General features: G+C 35.5%; 1 protein-coding gene across 2 annotated transcripts in view; it reads right to left on the bottom strand.

The window, feature by feature from the left end:
• Window positions 1-494: 494 nt before the first annotated feature.
• LOC113056658 (runt-related transcription factor 3-like) overlaps window positions 495-20,527 on the bottom strand; it is a 55,705-nt gene continuing 35,672 nt past the window's right edge. For both annotated transcript variants that reach the window (XM_026223452.1, XM_026223453.1), the window contains 3 exons: window positions 15,909-16,067; window positions 10,974-11,045; window positions 495-4,107 (listed from right to left, as the gene is read on the bottom strand). In XM_026223452.1, coding sequence (XP_026079237.1) covers window positions 3,584-4,107; window positions 10,974-11,045; window positions 15,909-16,067 — 755 coding nt within the window. In that variant the 3' untranslated portion in view covers window positions 495-3,583. The remainder of the gene's footprint in view (window positions 4,108-10,973; window positions 11,046-15,908; window positions 16,068-20,527) is intronic.

Genomic DNA, 20,527 nt, shown 5'->3' on the forward strand with positions numbered 1-20,527 from the left:
ATCTAGAATGATTTCTGAAGGATCATGTGACCCTGAAACTGGAGTAATGATGATGAAAATTCAGCCTGGCATCACAGGAACATTTCCAATATATTAAAACAGAAAGAATAGTAATATTTATACATATGAATATAGTAATATTATATTAACAAGTTACTAATATTAGTAATACAGTAATAATACACAATATTACTGAGTTTACTGTACTTTTGCTTAAATACTGTAAGTGCATCCTTGGTGAGCAGAAGAGACTTGTTTAAAAACATAAAAATTTTTACCAACCTCAAACCTTTTTTACTTTTTATTGTTTTGTTATTTTTTATTTTTTTTGATATATGTTATTGCAAATATTTTGTGCTAGACTATGGTAGACTGCATCATTTTAAAATTTAGAAATAGTTTCATTTCTGTCTGTAGAACTATTTAAGTGGCGGAAATATGTTAAACCTTTCGACCTGCATGATCTCAAACATATGACACCACTGAAATGTGGAAATGTTGAGGAAATTTAATTTATATAATTTTTTTGTGGCATTGTAAAATCAATGGCTGAATTACAAAAACATAAACATTAAGTAAATGAAATTCAAAATGACAAACAAATCCTGATCTTTTTTTAATTAAAATGCATAAAAAAAACTACATCATTAGCACACAATGAAGGAACAAAAGAGCATATTTTGGAACCATAATTACAAACGTACAATGAGTGAAAAAGACAATTTGTTCAACAGGAGTGTGTTTTAACTCTTTCAGCATTATAAGGATCTGTGCACTTAACAAATGCCACGACTCGTGATATTCACTTCACTGGCAACATTTGGGTTGTGTTCCAAAACCTACTGCTAGCCACATAGACTTATGCCTTGAAATAAGTGACTGATTTAGGGAGAAACCCACAGGCATATTTGCACCGCTCATACTTTTTTTTGGAACAGATTGTGTGTTGCATACATAGGGAGCTCACTACACTCTTAAAAATAAAGGTTCTACAAGGGTGTCTTCCTAGCAATGCATAGAAAAAAAATGTTTTGGTTCCCTTAGGTGAACAGAACCATTTATTTTCCTGCCTTTTTAACATTTTTAAAAATCTAAAGAATGCTTTCCTCTTCGGAATGTTTCCATGGATTTGAAAGATTCTTCACGGAACCTTCAATGCCTGTAAATAACCTTTATTTTCAAAAGTTAGGTTTTGGAACAGAACCTTCATGTCTGTAGATTGTTCAGTGCAGAAGCACACAAACAGTATTGATACAGTGGAAATAAATAGGTATGATTTGGGGTCAGCAAATCTTAATTTAGCTTGATCCATCTCAAACTCTTTGGAGAAAATACAGCTGTTACACTGACAGGATTTGATATCCACACACATTAATAGATTCAGACCGAGGCACTGAGAGAGAATCATACGGCACAGAAGCAACTAGTTTACCCAGGGTTTCTATTACCCAGAAGTCCTTGCAGGAGAGAATCGACTCCCGCATGTAACTAGACCAGCTCACATTTTGAATCCATCCTTCCTGTAGCCTGCAGCTTGGGGCTATAATCAAGCAGAGGCACAATGGGAAGGAAAATAACCGCCCACATAAAGGCATCAAAGCGGCCGTGAATCAAGCTGAACACGGGCACTTCTGCTTGGATAACAAGGCCTGAAGGATGACCAGTGATTGCGAAAGGAGATACGTCTCTCTTCATCCATCTTTCTACTTGTTTCCTTTGCTCTTTTGGGGCTCATGGCCCTCAGGTGATGGCAGCAGGTGTGAGCATGGGAAAAACCTCTGGGTTATGCTCTGAAATATTCACTTACACCTGTTACGTGGATGTATGTGTGTGTGTGTGTGTGTGTATGTGTGTGTGTGTCATGGCCACTTTACCCTCCTTGTAGGAGCTTGTGCATGGTTTTGTTATTCAAATAATCACGGGCGATCTCCTTTCAAACGTGCCCAATTATTGTCTCTGATTTCAGTCATTCCAAGAACAAGGTAGGTAAAATAGACTCATAATGTAGGTGCTTAGAGCAACATATTTTTCACACTTTAGAGATGTGGAATGACAACAGGTGATTGTTGGACTCTTTGGCTTGTGATGGTTGAGGCCTTTCAGGCACATGACTGAATATCACGTGGAATTCAATCCGGTAAGAATGTCTCATTATGTGGTTTAACAAGGACATCGAACCTCTTAAATAAATCTTTTAGTGCATTAAAGCTGCATTGGAAAACATAGGCATTACATTAAAACTTTTGTATAATTTAGAAAGAATATATTACAGTAGCACAACTTCCAATTTTATATTAAAACAAAGAAAAATAAAAAACTAACATGAAATGATTGTGACCTGGAAACGAACAAAATAGAAACTCTTTGGCTCAAAAAAAAAAAAAAAAAAAAAAAAAACATTAAAACTGAGCTCAAATCAATAGTCTGAAGAAAGTCTTAAAAAGCAATCAACATTGAGAAAAAAAAATACTCTTAAAGCTATAAAAAAAAAAACTCTCCACAAGTTCAAAGATGAATAAATTGTTTGTGATTTTGGTATGAAGCAAGAAAAAATAAAAATAAATCAACAACCTGTCTGTTTGTGACACTGTTTTACGTTTCTACAAATCGAGAACCTGCAACTGAAGGGTGAATCTCACCAAAGCACATCTAGATCATATTTCACCCTAAAATCAAAGCAAAAAATATTTTTGCATAATGAAAACGATGCCTAAGTTGATGTAAATTCAGATGATTTGCAAATGAAATAATATATCTTTTTTTTTTTTTTTTTTTTTGCATTTCAATAATAAGAACGTAAGGGTCAAATGTGCTTCAAACAATGTCACAATGCAAATGCAATAATGAATGGTTCTAAAAAAAAATAAAAATGAGCATCATTGTAGTCATGCAAAATATAATTTCTCATTAAACATGACCTGAATATGTTCCTGACAGGTTTTGTGATATTCACCCTAAATCCGTTTCTATGAAAAACCCACTGACATAACATCTCACAAAGCTCCACACTTGTATTTATAGGATCACATCTCACCATTTCAAGACTATTTTAGCAAGTTTGGAAAGTACCTGAAACTCATGGCTAGCATCTTTGTTTATCCTCATATTTACACATTAAAAGTCCCACAGTCCTGCAGCTCTGTGAAGCTCTTTCATACTGTCTGCACGACACGTTTCGTGGTCGCAAAGCACTCTGGGAATTACAGCGTTCAGGCAGATTGGTTTTTAAAGGCTGGATAAACTGGCTTTTTTTTCAGATACAGGCTCATCAGAATGTCTTTTCTTTGGTTTTTCAGCTTTTTTAGTAAGAAAAGTTGCTGATATATTACTATGGGATGCCTTTTCTTAATTATAATCTTTCTATATACATCATCATTCTGAGACTTCTGTCCTCCTTTAGTTTTGATCAGCGGAGGTCCATTTCTGTCCCGTATGGAGCGTCCAGACTCATTTCTGGTCATCGGTTCACTTTGGTGGTCTAAGAAGCAATTGACATGTCATAGGAGGATGAAGAAACAAAACGATCAAACATGCAAGACTTTTCACCTCTACTCTAAACTTCGACTTCTTCTCTCAGTCTTTCTCAGTAAGGCCTCCAGACGGACTCGTCTATGCGTGTGGACGCACTCATGGCTGTGGGCGAGTTGCTGTGGCTGCCGTCAGCATCCACACCATCGCTCTGGTTGCCGAGGCTGGCGCTGAGCAGGCTGTTGCTTCCGCCCCCAGTGCCTCCGGCTCCGCCCGCCGCGGTGCAGGACGTCAGCATACGGGTGGGCGACCGGTCGCCTCCCGATCCGGTACCGCCGGTCGGAACCATGGAGAACTGGTAGGAGCCGGATCCGGTGCCGTAGTACAGGTGGTACGGCGAGGAGTTGGTCTGGAAGTGGGAGTTCTGGTTCTGGTTGCCGGGGTATGGAGGTGGCAGGTAGGTGTGGTAGCGGCTGGAGGTGGGCATCCCGGCCACGCTGAGACCGCCGATTCCAGTGCTGGACGGGTTGGCAGAGTAAGTGAAGGGACCCGGATAATGCATGTGTGAATCTGAGAATCGAGGAGCCGTTAATGGAGACAGAGATGGGAAGGACGTCCTCTGAGGGAACAGATCCGTACCTGGACGAGAAAAATAAAGAATGTGTCACTTTAATATTTAAACAACAAAAAGATTACAGAATGCAAGATTCCTACTTTTTTCATGATTACTAAATATTTGCATTTGTAATAATTTAAAAGAAAATTCAGACTAAGACTATAATTTATTTGAATAAAATAAAATAAATTATATATAATTTTGACTTAATAAATTAAAATAATAATAAAAAATACTAAATGTTTGTGATTGTCTGTCTGTTTATTGATTGTAGACAGTTTTAAGTTTTTACAAATCACATTTCAGCCTATAATCAAAACAAAAAAGTATTTTTTTTAAAATAAAAAGTAGAAAAATTAAATTATAAATAAATGTAAAATAAAAAGTTCTAAATATATATGATTGTTTGTCTTTGGATTATAGGCATAGTTTTACATTTTAACAAATCACAATTCACCCTAAAATCTTTATAAAAATATTAAAGATTTTGTATATTTAAATGATTTATAAATGAAAAATATATAATGTTTTTCACAATAATGATAACAAGACAAGATATTATTAAGAATATGAACAATATATGTTACACACACACACACACACACACAAAAAGAGTAATATGTACACCAAATTCCATATATTTTGGCCAAAGAATTTTCATGCTTTCCCAATGATTACTAAATAGTAAAAAAATAAATAAATAAATAATTTCAATTATGTTTTAAATTAAAAAAATATATATTTAAAATTTAGACCAAGATTGAATTAAATTTAAAAATAAAATAGTTATTATATATAGTAATATATATATATATATATATATATATATATATATATATATATATATATATATATATATATATATATATAGTCCTACATTTTTATGCCACTAATATTTATGCTAACATTACATTACATTAACATTATATTAATATAATACATAGATGTTCCTGTATATAATATTAATATACATTAAATTAAAATGTATCAGATGAACTATTCAGAACCCTATTGACACTGATCTTGTGCCACCTAGTGTCATTTGTGAAGGCCACATGATGAGTAAAAGTGAAAGAAGTCACTGGTAGGGTATTGTTATAAGGCTGGGAGGAAGACGATGATGAAGATTGGGATGCTCTGATGTCTGGAGTTTCATTTGGTGTTCACGTCTTGTGCATCACGACTTTATGAACAGATGTAAGAGAAACATTTGTGCACCTGCACACAAGCACTGCTGCCTGTTTCTGCCAGTTAGTGCTGTTTTCTGGCGTGATTTTTATGCTTATTGCCCACATACGAGCAGGGGCTGCTGGGATACTGGAGCAGGCTTTGGCATGCCAGCGCCTGAGGGAGGAGAATGCCGTCTGTGCGTGCCACTGACTCGTTTAAAACGCTCTCCCCCCGTTTGTCTGGGGCACTGGGTCCATTTGCAAACAGAAACAGAGAAAGAGAGAAAAACATACAGTTCCATTTCAATTTCCTCAGACCATGTGTTCTCTCAGAGGGGTGTTGACTTTCTCTTTCTCCCTTTTGGGAGACCAGAATCTGATTGAAATGAAATGGCCACAAATTCCTGCCAGTCTCTACAGTTTTACTTGTGCACTGCTCACACACACACACACACCCACACACACCATACGAGATTAATTACTAAAAGCGGAAATCTGACAAATGAGTTGAGAAACAGCTGCAAACCAGATATAACACCCAAACTGTAGACGTTGTTCACCCTCATTACCCCCGCAGACACACATTTACTCAGACTCGGCGTCTCCCTCTAGTGCCTGACAGGATACTAACAAGACAGTTTCCAGAACAGGGGTCTTCAGCCCTTTCAGAGCCCTTGGTGGATAGAAACATGTTGTTGTTATGATTAAAAAAGAGAGTATAATTTTAAACCTGGCTGACGATAACTAAATGTTGTTTACATGATAAAAAAACATAAAAAACATTTTTGAGACCTTGTTTTGAAGACCAGTCCTCTAGAGAGTTACTAGTAACTGTGTTTCTCAGCATAACCACTTCACACATGATCTACATTAGTTTCAGTGGAAAAACTCTTTAAAAACTACAGGAAACCATGTGGTATAACCATAATCGTGTGACATTTTCCCCTTTTAAAAATTATGGTTTGATGACAACATATTTAAGGGACTAAATTTCCCTTTTTTTAACCAAAGGATTTAAATAGAGATAGATTTTTTTCTTCCTCTCAGTACTTAGTTTATTATGTTTACATTTACACTGGCCTTCTTATGGGTTGTATTAACATCAATATTACCATTAATAGCAATGAAAATATTATTAAACTCTATTATTGAGAAAATTACTATTTTCTACAGAACAAAATTCATATTAATTAACATTATTAATTAATAAGTATTCATAAAAACATTTCTTAAATTATATTTATATAATACAAAATGGTTTGATGTTTCATGACAGCATAGTTTTATCCACTAAGTTTTTTATTATGTCTCACATATCCATATACATATGGATATTAATACAAATTGTTATGGGGAAAATAACATTTCTCAGGAACAATATTAAATATTGATAAATATTATAAATAAATTATTATAAATACAAAATTCTCAATTGGAAAAAAAATCTGCAGAAACAGAATTTATATGAACTGTATTTCTAACATTGTAATGCCGTTATTAATATGAATAATATTAGTATTAGGAAAATAACATAAAAAATACATATTTATGCATATTATAAATAAATTAAAATGAATTAAAAATACTTAATAGAACAAGTTCTGCAGAAACAATATTATTAGTTTCAATGGAAGAAACAAAAAAAAAAAAAAAAAATGTAAGGGGACATTTGGTTTTGGCACAGCCAAGCCATGATGACTACTGAGGGGAAAAACCTCCTTCTATGGCACTTATGGCCCTGAGGTGGGAAAAAGCGCTACTTTAAAGTTCAGCAGTAATGTTTCCAAATGAAAATAAATGGAAAAATTAATATTCTCCCGCAAACGGCCCCTTTCAAACGCTGTTATCCTCCCCCCTTTGGGTTTTGGCCCATCGCAGTGATCAGTTCAGTTCGCCGTGTTCCACTAGCACACAGTCAAGCGTGTAACCCGGCTCACTACAGAGGTTTGCCTCATTTGACTGCTGTAGAAACTGATTTTTGTTTGTTAACAGAAGAGCAAGCAGTAGCTAGTCGGCAGGAATTGTGCGTGTTTGTGTGTGGGATCAGGATTCTGGTGAGGATGCAAATCTCGGCCCTCACCTGTAAAATGGCAATGCAAAAACTGATGGATTACACCTGGACCAGGCAAATCATGTGGCCACGAGAAAGAAAGACACGGAGACATAAAGACTGAAATATATACTTGATACTCTATATCAGGGGTCTCCAACACGTCGCTCGTGAGCTAGCAGTAGCTTGTGGCCTTATTCGAGGTATAGCTCGCCAAGACATACTTAAGATCCAGTCAGAGTTATTCAATATAGACAGACTCCCCACCCCCTAGGATGCAAATTAATTCTTTTTTTTTTTGTACGTGTCGGACGTGAGGTTATTTTTAACAATTTTAATTATCATTTAACACATATTTGATTATCCCAGTTTGAAAAACTTGCGGTAAGAGTCACACGCAGGTGCAACACAAGTTTCGTTTTGTGTCAAAACATAACTGAAGGCAGACTGCTGAGAGAAATTCGATGAAAGAACATATGATTTTAACTTGTATGAATGCATAAGGGAAACCGGTGTTTGTGTAATGCATGCGTAATGCAAATCATTTCAGTGTGCATCAGTACACTACTTTCAGAATATTTCCAGTAAATCTGAACAATACCATGTATAATGGTTTGGATTGATAGATCATTTAAGAGATTTAAGTATTGTATAACACTAGTAGCTCTCAACCACTTTCATTTTTAGAAAGTAGCTCTTTTGAAGGAAAAAAAGTAGGAGACCCCCCAATCAAATCAAGTATATTTGCTTTAAAATGTAGAATTTCGAAAATACCACATATCCAACAATCGTACAATGACGTGGATCCCAGACTCGCTTACTTGTTCATGGTTTGAGTTTCTACTATGTGGTTTTATGCTCAACTGGTGACACAAACCCACAGGAACCAACCAAACAATCACTACATGTAACTCAAATATGCCATACCCAGAGGCCTCAAACTATTCATATTCATATTCAATAAGAATAAACATGTTCCACTAACGTTTGACAACCATCATTTGTCCAAACCATCTACAGTTTGAATAGTGTATCTATTGTTTTGTTTTGTTTTTTTAACCCAGCAACATACATTTTGTGAAATACCTTGCTTGTAAATAATGAAAAAATGTATATTTATTATATAGTCACATATAAACTAAGCTTCAAGACTTTTTAGAAAACTGCTTTAAACCAATTTGCAGGTACTAATTTGACTTATATATATATATATTTACAAGCAGGCAGAAAACTGGAGCAGGGCTGAATGGCTAAATGTTTGCACGGGATGTTGATGAATGATAACTGAAGGTAATGGCATATCGCTCCAACAGGCAGAGAACATGAGACGCAGGCAAACATGGAGATCTTGTGTGTTTATGTTAGAGCTGTAGTCCATAAGACAACACGGCACGTCGCATGCAAACTAGCCCATCTCGGACATGTGCTGCGCCACCATCTCATACATCAGGACGGCTCAGGTTACCATTCACAAACATCTGATACTCTACTGGAGATTTACAAATCAGGTCGTTGATTCAGGACCTGGATTACAATGAGACTCGTTTGTGAATAAATCAGGAGGGCCTTTTTTGTCTCCAGTGTGGAATTTTGACCTTATTGACTCTAAAATCCATTTGTTGAAACGGCTGCATTATTATTGATCCAAAAATCACAATTATTAAGCTGCTTTTGCTCTTCTAGGATGTTGAAAGGAATCAATATTCAGTTCTTTCGGAAGCAATTATTATGAAACAGAAGAACTGTTGGATCTCATTATTCCTGTAGGCGTTTCTGATCATTGCAATTCAGAGCGGTGAGTCAACATTAAACTCACGCAAGTCTGCAGCACAGACCACACGCTATTTGAACCCACAGCAAAAATGAGATCTATTTAATATCTCAGTTGTTTCTTATGCAGAGCAATGGAGAGCAGAATGAAACTCTCAGACTACTCAGATGTTTCTCCCGAGAAAATCACCTCAATAATCTCAATAATAAAAGTTTCAGATGAGTTCTGCACATAAATGCAAAGATTTCTCGTCAAGTTCTTTGAAGCCAACTGAGACAAAATTGATTCTTAAAGGGACAGTCGACCCAATAATTTAAATTCTGTCATCATTTACTCACCCTCACGTTATTCCAAACCAGCATGCGTTTCCTTCGTATGAAGAAGAGAAAACTCTCTTTGGCCACGTGTGCACGGCAGTGTTTCAAGAGTGACAAACACATTAAACGTTGCCGTAAATATACTTAATTACTTTGTGACAGTTGACAGTGATAAAGAGACATGCATGTTGAAGAATGTTGGTAACAGGTTTTGGGTCCCATACACTTCCAATGTATTTTTATATCTTCTTATGTGTTCCACAGAAGAAAGTAAGTCATACAGGTTTGGAATGACGTGGAAGTTATAACAGAATTTTTTTAAATCTTTAGGTGGACCACACCTTTAAATGCATAGTCATATTTGAAAACGTGTGATTCTGAAATGATTTCCTTTGCAATAAGATGAATTAATCTAATCTGATACTGACTGACCTGAAGTACGTTTGAAATTCGTTTAGAAGTTTGAGTGCATATTTGGAAGCACTAGAACAAATCTGTGAATTCTAGAACTGAACTTTGTCTTTGTGTGAGTTTTAGGACAACCGCAGTTAAATGTGGGAGTGAATACCCTTAATTACCTAGTGATGGTTGACAGTGTGAAAAAGAACCATGCATGCCAGATCAACCCATTTTAAATAGCTATTTTTGATGGGAAAAAATGCAGACTGAAATATGTATATATAGGCTATCATAAATAACTACAGAGTGTACTAAATTAAATGAAACACCCAGTAGAGGAGTGACAATATTTTTAGCTGCAGTGTGGCATTTAATAAATGTCATATATTTCCTCACATCACAGAGCATGAATTATGCTGAAACTGCCATCTGGTGTTTTGAAACATGTCACCTGACACGCAGCGAGTCTATTAGGAATTGTAAATCAATCAAAGTGCAATTAAAGAAAGCCATAACTTAAATGTGACAGGGGCTGGTGTGACAAAGGGAATCTTGTGTGTGTTGGAGGTAAAAAAAATGACTCAGCTGGTCTGGAGGTTCGGGGTTTGCGGGAACAGGAAGGGAAGGAATTCTGCGTTGCTGTGGGGAAGGAAAACCGTGCCAGAACCAGGTATGTGGCTGTGTGTCCATGGCAGCCAGGGTTTGTGTGAATGTTTTCGAGTGAGTGTGTGTGTGTATTTCAAACACTGAGAATGTTTATTAATGTTTCTGGTTCCATGTGTGTGTGCGTGTGTAAGCGAAAGTAGATAATTTTTATATCCTGTTTGTTTCAGCTCCTCCACAGAAATGCTGCATTCTGATTGGATCATTAATTTTATGATTCACCCATTGTGACGGCAACACACCCACACACACACATCTGCATAGTAAAGAATTAATTTGAGGTAAACGGTGTGTGTGTGTGTGGTTTTTGATGATTTAGATGTCACGGTGATTCATACTATCATTCAATTACCAATAACGTAAAAGAGCAGCACTGAACAATACAATTATTTTTCTGAAACAGATGTATGGCTAAAGAATAGTTTTTAAAAGAAAAAAAATTATATATAATAATAATAATAAAATAAATAAATAAAGTCAGAGTCAAAGGTTAACTGTAAGTGTTTGTAAGGTCTCTTACTTGACCAGCGTAAGTCGTCTTCCACTTTGCAAGTCTTCAGTGCAGGGGGGTCCATCTGATCTTGCCATAATGCTACAGCAAAAAAATAATAATAATAAAGAAATAAATATAGATACATATTGATATATTTATTCATGCATAGGCACTGTTTGATTCTCGAAAAATTTGACGCAATTAGATGCTGTTATATGCAATCCAGTCACACTTTTAATTGTAAACATTGTAAACCTTTTTGAATGGTAAAACGAACGGTTGAATCAGTTCACTGAGTTGATTCAGATTATTAAACTGATTCATGGACGTAAACCAGAGAAGCTGTTGCTTAATTGTACTTTTATCTTGACATAAAAATCCTCATGCACATACAGTGATTATTAGATACGTGTGAAGGATTGCGACACAAAAATTTGTCCACACACGTTCAATGCTAGTGTTTTCATCAAAGGTGCCGAGAAAAACAAACATCAAATCTTATGCTGGAGTCACATTACACACACACACACGCACACACACACACACACACACATTAGAACTCTGATAACTCTAGTAGATAACTCAGAAATTTTGCTGATGAGCCGAGAAAAGTATCAGTGTGTCTTTTGGGTGTCTGTTAAAGGTGTGTGTGATTATCACATATCTTATCTCGAGCGTGTGACGCCTGTATGTGTGTATGATCAGAACGCTTAAAAACACTTGTCAGCATTAAAACGCAGCTGTCTCACACACACACACACACACAACAGCCACTACACAAGTCTAAAATAAGATACTTTGGGAATTATGGAGTATGTTTGTGTGTGCGTGCGTGTGCATCAGTGCACTGAACTGCCAATTTGACATGCAAATAAATCCTGTTTGCTCTCAGAACAAGATGGGATAGTTGTAACAAGCTAATCGCTGCGACAAACACACATACACATATGAGATACGAGACATATGCGAGTAAAATTGAACCTTTTCTGAGAAAAATGAGAGCAGTGCTCACCTATGCAAAACATAACGTGGGTTTTCTAGGGTGGTTAACTGCTAGTCCAAGACAAAAGAAAGCCTATGGGAATTTATATTTTTTTTTTTTTTAAATATCATTCTTGTCTGTAATGCCAAAGTTTAACCTGAGGTAAGGGGTTTGAAAAAAAAACGTCTATAGCTGTAAGCACGAGCAGTAGCAACAGTGATGCCTGTCTTAGCAAACAGCACTAATAACATGCTGTTCTCAGTCTCTCTCTCTGGTTTTCACCGCACAATGATAAATTCTTCAGTATAAATGCTCTTATTCAGGCCACAGCTGGTGCTTCTGCTGAAAATAAACATCTCACTCAAATATTTTGATTGGCTGATACACAACGTCAATGACAGACAGATCTCTACCACTATTAAAGCAGCATGCCACAGAAACCGTCTGTCAGCAGGACAATATGTGAGATTTGTGCATCTCGGAGAGGACTAAAGCTAACTAAAAGTAGCAATGTATCTAACTCAAAATACATATATGAGTAAAATGACAGCAACTCTACATGTTTCCAGCAAAGTAGCATAGAGCAGGAATCAGTTCATTTCTGTCAAATGATCGATTCAGTGATATAACGAATAATTTTTGGGTTCACTGGAATACCCTGTTCTGATGGTAGATGGTGTTGTTCATATACAGCTACCTAAATTATGATTCATTCTGATGTCATTAGTTAATTTCAGCATGCTAACTTTTAAGTATATAGTATAATATAAATTTATAGCAATCAAAAAAGGAATAAAATCTAATCAAAAATGTATTGCTCATTTAAATAGTATGATTGTGGACAGAAGAGAATAGAGAGTAAGAGAGAGAGAAGCTGTGTAACGCTGAGTGGAAATGCAGGCTTTCTCAGAACCAGCAAAAACAAACACAGCCACCATCAAGTCAGATCTTTCACCACTCCTCCTTAAAACACTCAAACACTCAAATAGTCTCAGATTTAAACCTGTTCACTGTCTGAATTAGATTTTTGTGACACTATCTTCAAGATAATAAAGTACATTTATCTCCATTCTCATTATTGTAATGTCTACAATTCACAAATGTGTTTTATTTAGACATAAAAATATCAATAATATAAAAAAAATCAACAATGAATAATGCATTTTAATTAATATTAAACAATATTTAATATTAATATAATAACTTGATTATTTAAACATTTAAATAATTATACATTTTTTTTTTTCTAGTACATGCAGTTTTAGGCAGAGCATGTCATAAAAACTGCAACAATGCAAAAAAAAATTAACGGCCCATAAAGTAGACTTCCTTGTCTTTATGCAAAATAATTAATCTTTTGCACAGACATATTTGATGTGCATGTCTGTTCTGCAGTATGTGGGATATGCATGAGCGCATGAATAAACGCCACACAGCTCTGCCTGCACCTCTGTGTGCGTTTAGATTCTTCATTAAACTCCCTCTGTGTTTGTGTTTCATTTTTTACTCATTCGTTTTATTCCTGTCTGAAGCGTGTCGCTGCAAGTCAACTAAAGCCGACTTTAATTTGCCTCCCTGCTCCACCAGCATGACAATAGCTGTGTGTACCTAAGACAAATCTGTTTTAGTATGAACCATGTCGGTGTTTGTGCTGTGAATTTTGTAACTTAATATCTGTTTACAGTCATCAACAATCTGCAGGCCTCAAGACTCCAGGATGATGCAATCAACACCACACACACACACACACACATAGAGTTTGCATCATTCAGGTGGAATGAGAGACCATCTAATTACCCTATGATGAATCTGATTAAACACGTCTATCTTACACACGTCTGTCTGCAAACCTCATACCACACAGAGCTGTCTGGCTGAATGTGTGTGTGTGTGTTAAGATTTAGGCATAAAGGTGAAGTTGGGCCGACGCAAGAGACAGACAGCCAGAGAGACAGTGCCCTGAGGTGAGAGATAACTATGTTAATATCAGACATAACAGTGAGGTTTTGATGTATCACACACTCACACGGGCCTACAGCAGTGACAGACACACAGTCTCCCGACAGCTAAAGCTCTGTTAATGTGTTATGTCTGCTTCAGATGTGTGTGTGTGTGTGTCGGCAGTCTTGGTCTCTGACAGCACCATCATGAAGGCATAATTCCTCTCCTAATCCACCTGCAGATACAGACACTAGACGTGCTTTACTAGCTCAAGTGCTAAGAGTAAATCTCCCATTCTTCTCGCGCTGAGCTCTGGATGAGTCACGGCTTTGGTTTTGCAGGAATGCTTGTGTAAGCGTCCACCCTTCAGAAATCAGGTCAATCTGAAGGAGGAATTTACCAAAAACCCCAAACAAAAACACTCAGCGCCTCTAATTCACTGGCTCATTGTGGATAAACTGCTCATCAATAATGAACGTTACGAAAGTAACCACATTTTTATGGGTTCCGGTTGACCATTACATCATGTCCTAACCAGACTTTTTAAGGCCTTGCAAAACAACTAAATTATATATCTGTTGTTTATATGTATAAAAATGTTTACTTTTATTCAGCAAGGATGCATTCAATTGATTTAAAGTATAAGTAAAGGCATGTAAAAAAAACAAAAAAACATGTAAAAATATTTTATTAAATAAATGCAGTTTTTTTTTAATCTGTATTCATCAAAAAATTGTGAAAAAAATATTATCACATTTTACACAAAACAACAATTGACCTTGGAATAATATTTTTTTTTTTTTACTGTTTTCACTGTATTTTTGATCAAATAAATGAAGCCTTGGTGAGCAAAGACTTCTTACTTCTTTTGTGGATATACATACATATATGTATATATATATGTATATATATATATATATATATATATATATATATATATATATATATATATATATATATATATATTTAATATATATATATATATATATATATATATATATATATATATATATATATATATATATATATATATATATATATATATATAATGGGTGGAGCTACCTAAAATGACCTGACAGAAATAGAAACTAAAATGAATGCTGTACACAACACAGCATCTAGTTTTAACATGCTATCAGAACTATCAGATTTACAGAAGTAAGGAATAAATATTCATGGGATTAGGTTCGACTATGGATTTGCGAATGGTCAAAAGAATGAAAAAAAGATGAAAGAAGTGCAGCGGGACGTGATTTGACCCTCGGGAGCATTTGGTCTTTCTCGCTTTTTGATGTGAGTCACGACTGCTTAGATAATCGTAAACACATGCCAACTCTGTTTGAGTTTTACGAAATATGAGCGATTCTGCCTACACTACAGATGCAGAGAGCAAACAAGAACAAATAAAAACGGCGAAACTGTTTAACGAAATGACAAAATAAAAGCCAAAGAAAACATATCGGATGTTTGATATACAAGATTCCACTGTGTGTCCAACTTAGAAGATGAGAGATGTACGGAATAAATTCGTAGGTTTATGATCGAAGGAACTAAATAAAACTCATTTGAGGCTCTTAGATGAGCGCTTGATTGAAATGTGAGTCAGAAGACTGTAAACACACACCAGTCTCAGTTCTTTTGAAAAGTGAGTGATTCAGTCTGCGCTGCAGAAAGAGTGAGCAAACAGAACTGAATAAAAGAAGCACATTTCAGCATTACCGTGTATGAGAACGGGTGGGGTGTGAAATCTGCCTGGGTGTGTATGTCTATTTGAAAATAGAAAGACAGACTGCGAGCAAAGTGCATACGTGCCTTTGAGAGTGTGAGAGTTTTGCTGGTTTGCTAGCAGACATCATGCTCAAACGTCTTTACAAGACGTATCCTCGCCCACTATCACACGCAATGACGTGGGAGCCGAGATCGAGAGGGGTTGCTAGATTCCAGACGTCGAGGTGCAAGTTGTTGTGACGAGTCTGAACGTCTGAATCAAGCAAACACACACACTGGATCTACAGGGCATCTAGGGACAAAACACGCACCTGGTATCGGTGTGGAGTTGGAGGGGTTGTAATGGGTCTGGTGGGAGCGGGTGGTCCCGTTGCCAGGGTTTATCCTCATACTGGCCCTCTGGAAACGCTCGATGTCACTCAGGCGGTCGGAGAACTGCTTATGAGGGTCGTCCGGCTTCATGCGGTGACCTGCACGGAGATGGAGAGAAATGCAGTGGGTTATTAGGATAGCAATATCCCAATAAAAGTTAGCATAACAAATCAGAATGATGGTGGCACAATGAACCAGAGCATCTGATTTTCCATAAAAAAAAAATTCATGAACGTTGACACTTAACATATTTCATTTGGGAGTAAATCAAGCATGTGTCAGTTGAAAGCTGTAATGTGAAACTTTAATGATTAATAATAAAAAAAAAAACATGTAACATGACATTGTCTGGCTATTTTGTTTATGCACATCAACTTTCAGGTTATTTATTACTGAGGGAACCAGGGAAAAGGCTGTAAGGAAATTCATCACATGCACACTACCATTAAAAAGTTCGGGGTTGGTAAGATTTGTATTTGATTAAAAATACAGTAAAAACAGCAAAATTGTTAAATGTTATTAAAAAATTTAATAACATTGTTAAAAAAATAACCTAAAAATTTTTATACTGCTTAATATTTTTTTTGTTGAAACTGGGATAGTTTTTTTGATGAATAGAAAGTTCAAATGAACTGCATTTATTTGAAATCAAAATGTTATGTAATATCATAAATGTCTGAATAAAAAAATTAATTAAAAAAAAATAATTAAAAAACATAATCACCCCAAACTTTTGAACAGTATACAAAACAATGTTTTGAACAATGTTTCTTTTTTTTTATTGATTTTCTTTTTTTAAATCAAAAATAAAAACAGTAGGATAAGTTGAATTGGTTTTCTGTAGGAACTGACATGCTACAAATGCAGTAAAAAGAGTCCCAACTATTTCATATATGTAGCATTCAGAAACAAAATAGATTAATTTCCAGAATATAAATTTTAAAGAACACACCCCTTCTCTTTGTAAAAAAGGAAAAAATGCTAAATAAATAAATAATTTCCATATAACAATTAAAAATAAACTCACTAAAATACAAAGGCAGCAGCTGTTTTGAGACTGGCTTATGGAACCTGTTTTGAAACACGTTGCAAAGACAACAACTCACACAGGAGCAAACACACTAACAAATGATCCTAATAAAGTTTGACATCAGTGTTTCACAAAGCTAACAACATCCTGTTCTAATAAGCATAAAAATACACAAATATTGAGTAAAAAGAGTCTGGCAAAGAGCTTATGGCTTTCAGACAGAGCTGTGTACTCAGCTGTGACTCATCCACAGAGGAAATCACCAAGAAAAACCTTGCTGTGAGTGTGAGTGTGTGTGTGTGTGTTTATTACAGACAGTAAGTTGTCTCAGCCATTACAACCATCCCCACCCCCCCACCCCATCATCATCATCATCATCATCATATGTGTTGTCTGGTCAGCTCTAATGGATGAGTTTAATGTGACTATCAGTGGCGTGTGTGAGGAACATGTGAACATTTTGTGGTTTTTAATGTGGAGTAATGGCTGTATTTGAATATTTTATTCAGATATAGAGGGATAACAGACGCTGTGATATGGATTTTGTGTGTTCTTGCCCTCTCTTTCACACAAGGGCAATACATCACTCCACATTTTTGTACCCCCGGGGTAATATTTCGGTCAGTTTATCACTCCCTCCATTTGTTGCTGCTGTCTTCCTCTCAGATTTGATTTAAATGCTAAATAGTCTTTTTTTCTATACTTTTTGGTTTGTTTATGAATTTGTGGGACACACAAAACCAAAAATCCCAGAGGAAAAGATCAAATAACTTTTTAGTTGTTTCTCCTAGACTGAAATGAGACAAAATGAACTGTAAAATTATTTTTTTATTTTAAAATAACATATTTAATTGATTTGGCCATTTCCCACTGAAAAGTGTGAAAAGCAAATATAGACTTTTATTCTGCAAATTTGAGATGTTTTTCTTGGAAAAAGGACAGCAGAAATCTCATAAGTGTAATAATAAAAATAATTTTCTAAATCTTCTCTTTCTATAAGACTAATTTGGGTCTATTTTTGTTTCTATCCATAAATTTCGGTAGAAAATCTGGAACAAAGTTGATGCTTAAATGCAAAACAACTAAGATCTCGCTATTGCAGCTTCTGAGGTAGGAAACATGACATGTCAAATGTAATGCATAGTTGTAAATATTACATTTTCAGCATCAGGCAGTAACTTCTACTAAGTGTTTCATGTTAAAGCTGTAATCTTACTGTGAGGCACTATAGTACGGCACACTGTATATTTTCTGAATGCAGTTTGAAAAGTTTTATGCTTAAACCCTTTCTGTTCAAGCGCTAGCGTGGGCAGTTTCTCTTCTGGATGCCGCTGGGGTCAAACCCTACATCTGCCCTGTCTACATTCACCCTGTCTGAATTATTATGGATGAATGAATATTTCATAGGTAAGGGGCACTTAGACAGGAATGTTGACTTTTTGTGAGAATGATATCATAACCACAGAACACACAGACACACTAATTAATAATAAGTGGATCCCTCTCATACACACACATACACACATGTCATGGGGAAATGGTCTGGGATGAACAGATACATTTTGATATACACAAGATGCATATACACCACCCCTATAATCTCTTATAATACAGCCCTAAATGCTATGAAACACTTTTTTGTTGTTGCATGGGTTAGGGTATGTGTTATTTTTTAAGTGTTAAGTGAAATTAAATTAATGATTACTGAAATGGTCATTTTGAAAAAGTAGGGCATGTGTGTGTTTGTGTGTGTGTGTGTGAATGTATTCAGATCACTCATATCACGAAAACTGAGAAAAATGAGTCAATGATTCATAAAGACAGTCACTTGAATTTGTGTCTGATTTAATCAATGTTCTGGTATGAACTGGTTGACAAACTGATTCAGTGAACACTCATAAAGAAAGTTACTTGATCTATTTCTGAATGAATCATCTCAATGAATGATTCAATGACTCGCTCATGAATTGGAATGGCCAGTAACATGTCGCCACCTGTCCTAACAATGAAACTTGTAGAAAAAATGATAGAAGCTACATTAATGATGGAAAGAGCAGATTCATGTTAGAATTTCAGATCATTTTACCAACTCTCGTTCAGCGTTGCACAGCAAAATGAACAAATCTCAAATTACCCATACAAGTTAAAAAACAATCATCATTTTCCAAATGAGGAAATCAAAAAATTTGCAGCTAATGCTAAATTATAAGAAACATAAATGACTAGTTCACCTCTCAATTCATTCTTTCATCTTGTGACAAATGCAGTGAACTAATCTACAACACAAATGCACAGACTAACATGCAAAAAGACAATTACTATTTTTTTTCCAGTAAAAAGAAGAACTACAAACAATAAAACTCACTGTCTTCCTCAACTTGACCCATTTGGAACACATCCTGCTCTGTTTAGCATTACTTACACTTTCATTGGCACTCTTAAATAGTGTAAAACTATCCTGCTCAATAAATACTGCGATATAAACAGCACAGCTCTCGTCATCGTACATTCGAGTCCGTACTTTCTGTGAGTGGAGTGTGTAAACAGAGGCCCTCTCAGCACACTTTCAGCTCTCATACTTACACTGATCAACTGATACGCCCTGCTTCCTTCCTTTCCTCCCTCTCTTCATTCTCTCTCTCTAACGATGAAAAGAAAGAAACATATGTTCCCTTTTGGACTGACAGAACACAGGCTCTTTTTGCGCTGTTGGAGTGTGTGTGTGCATTTGGGCAGGGCTGTAACTCGACATTCGCTGTGGAGGGCCAGACATGTCATGGCGGGCACACTGTAAATATTTGTCCGGGTGTCTATAAATGGGGCTGATATGCACTTGATAACATTGTGAAATCGATCTGTACAGACTGAGGGTAACGCGTACTTCAGCTTGAGTGCAGAAGGTGTAGAGATAGAAGTGAAAAATAAGCAGGCAAAATGGATTTTGCTGGGGTTTCTAATGCTTTTTTGCTTATTTTGAAGGAAAATCAGCATATATATATATATACTATTCGAGTCTTTCTCATTCAAAATACAGTTTTATTCAGTGTGTTACTTGCTGTTTCTTTGTAATTAACTGAAATTTACTGGTAATTCGATTTTTCCTAGAAAATAATTTTTTTTCATTGCTAAAAACATAAAAAAAATTAATTACCAAATATACTTTATATTTTTAGAATTAACACTTTTTCATGCTTTGGCTCATGTTTAAAATTTAACTGTGACCACAAAACCAGTCATAAGGGTCAATTTTTAAAAAAAAATTTGATTAATACGTCATAAGAAAGCTGAATAAATAAGCTTTCCACTGATGTATGGATTGTTAGTATCGGTAAATATTTGGAATCAACTATTTGAAAATCTGGAATCTGAGGGTGCAAAAAAAATAAAAATAAATCTAAATATTGAGAAAATCGCCTTTAAAGTTGTCCAAATTAAGTTCTTAGCAATGCATATTACTAATGAAAAATTAAGTTTTAATATATTTACAGTAAGACATTTACAAAATATCTTTACTTAATATCCAAATGA

This window comes from Carassius auratus, chromosome 38 (assembly GCF_003368295.1).
Source record: "Carassius auratus strain Wakin chromosome 38, ASM336829v1, whole genome shotgun sequence".
Classification (NCBI taxonomy): domain Eukaryota; kingdom Metazoa; phylum Chordata; class Actinopteri; order Cypriniformes; family Cyprinidae; genus Carassius; species Carassius auratus.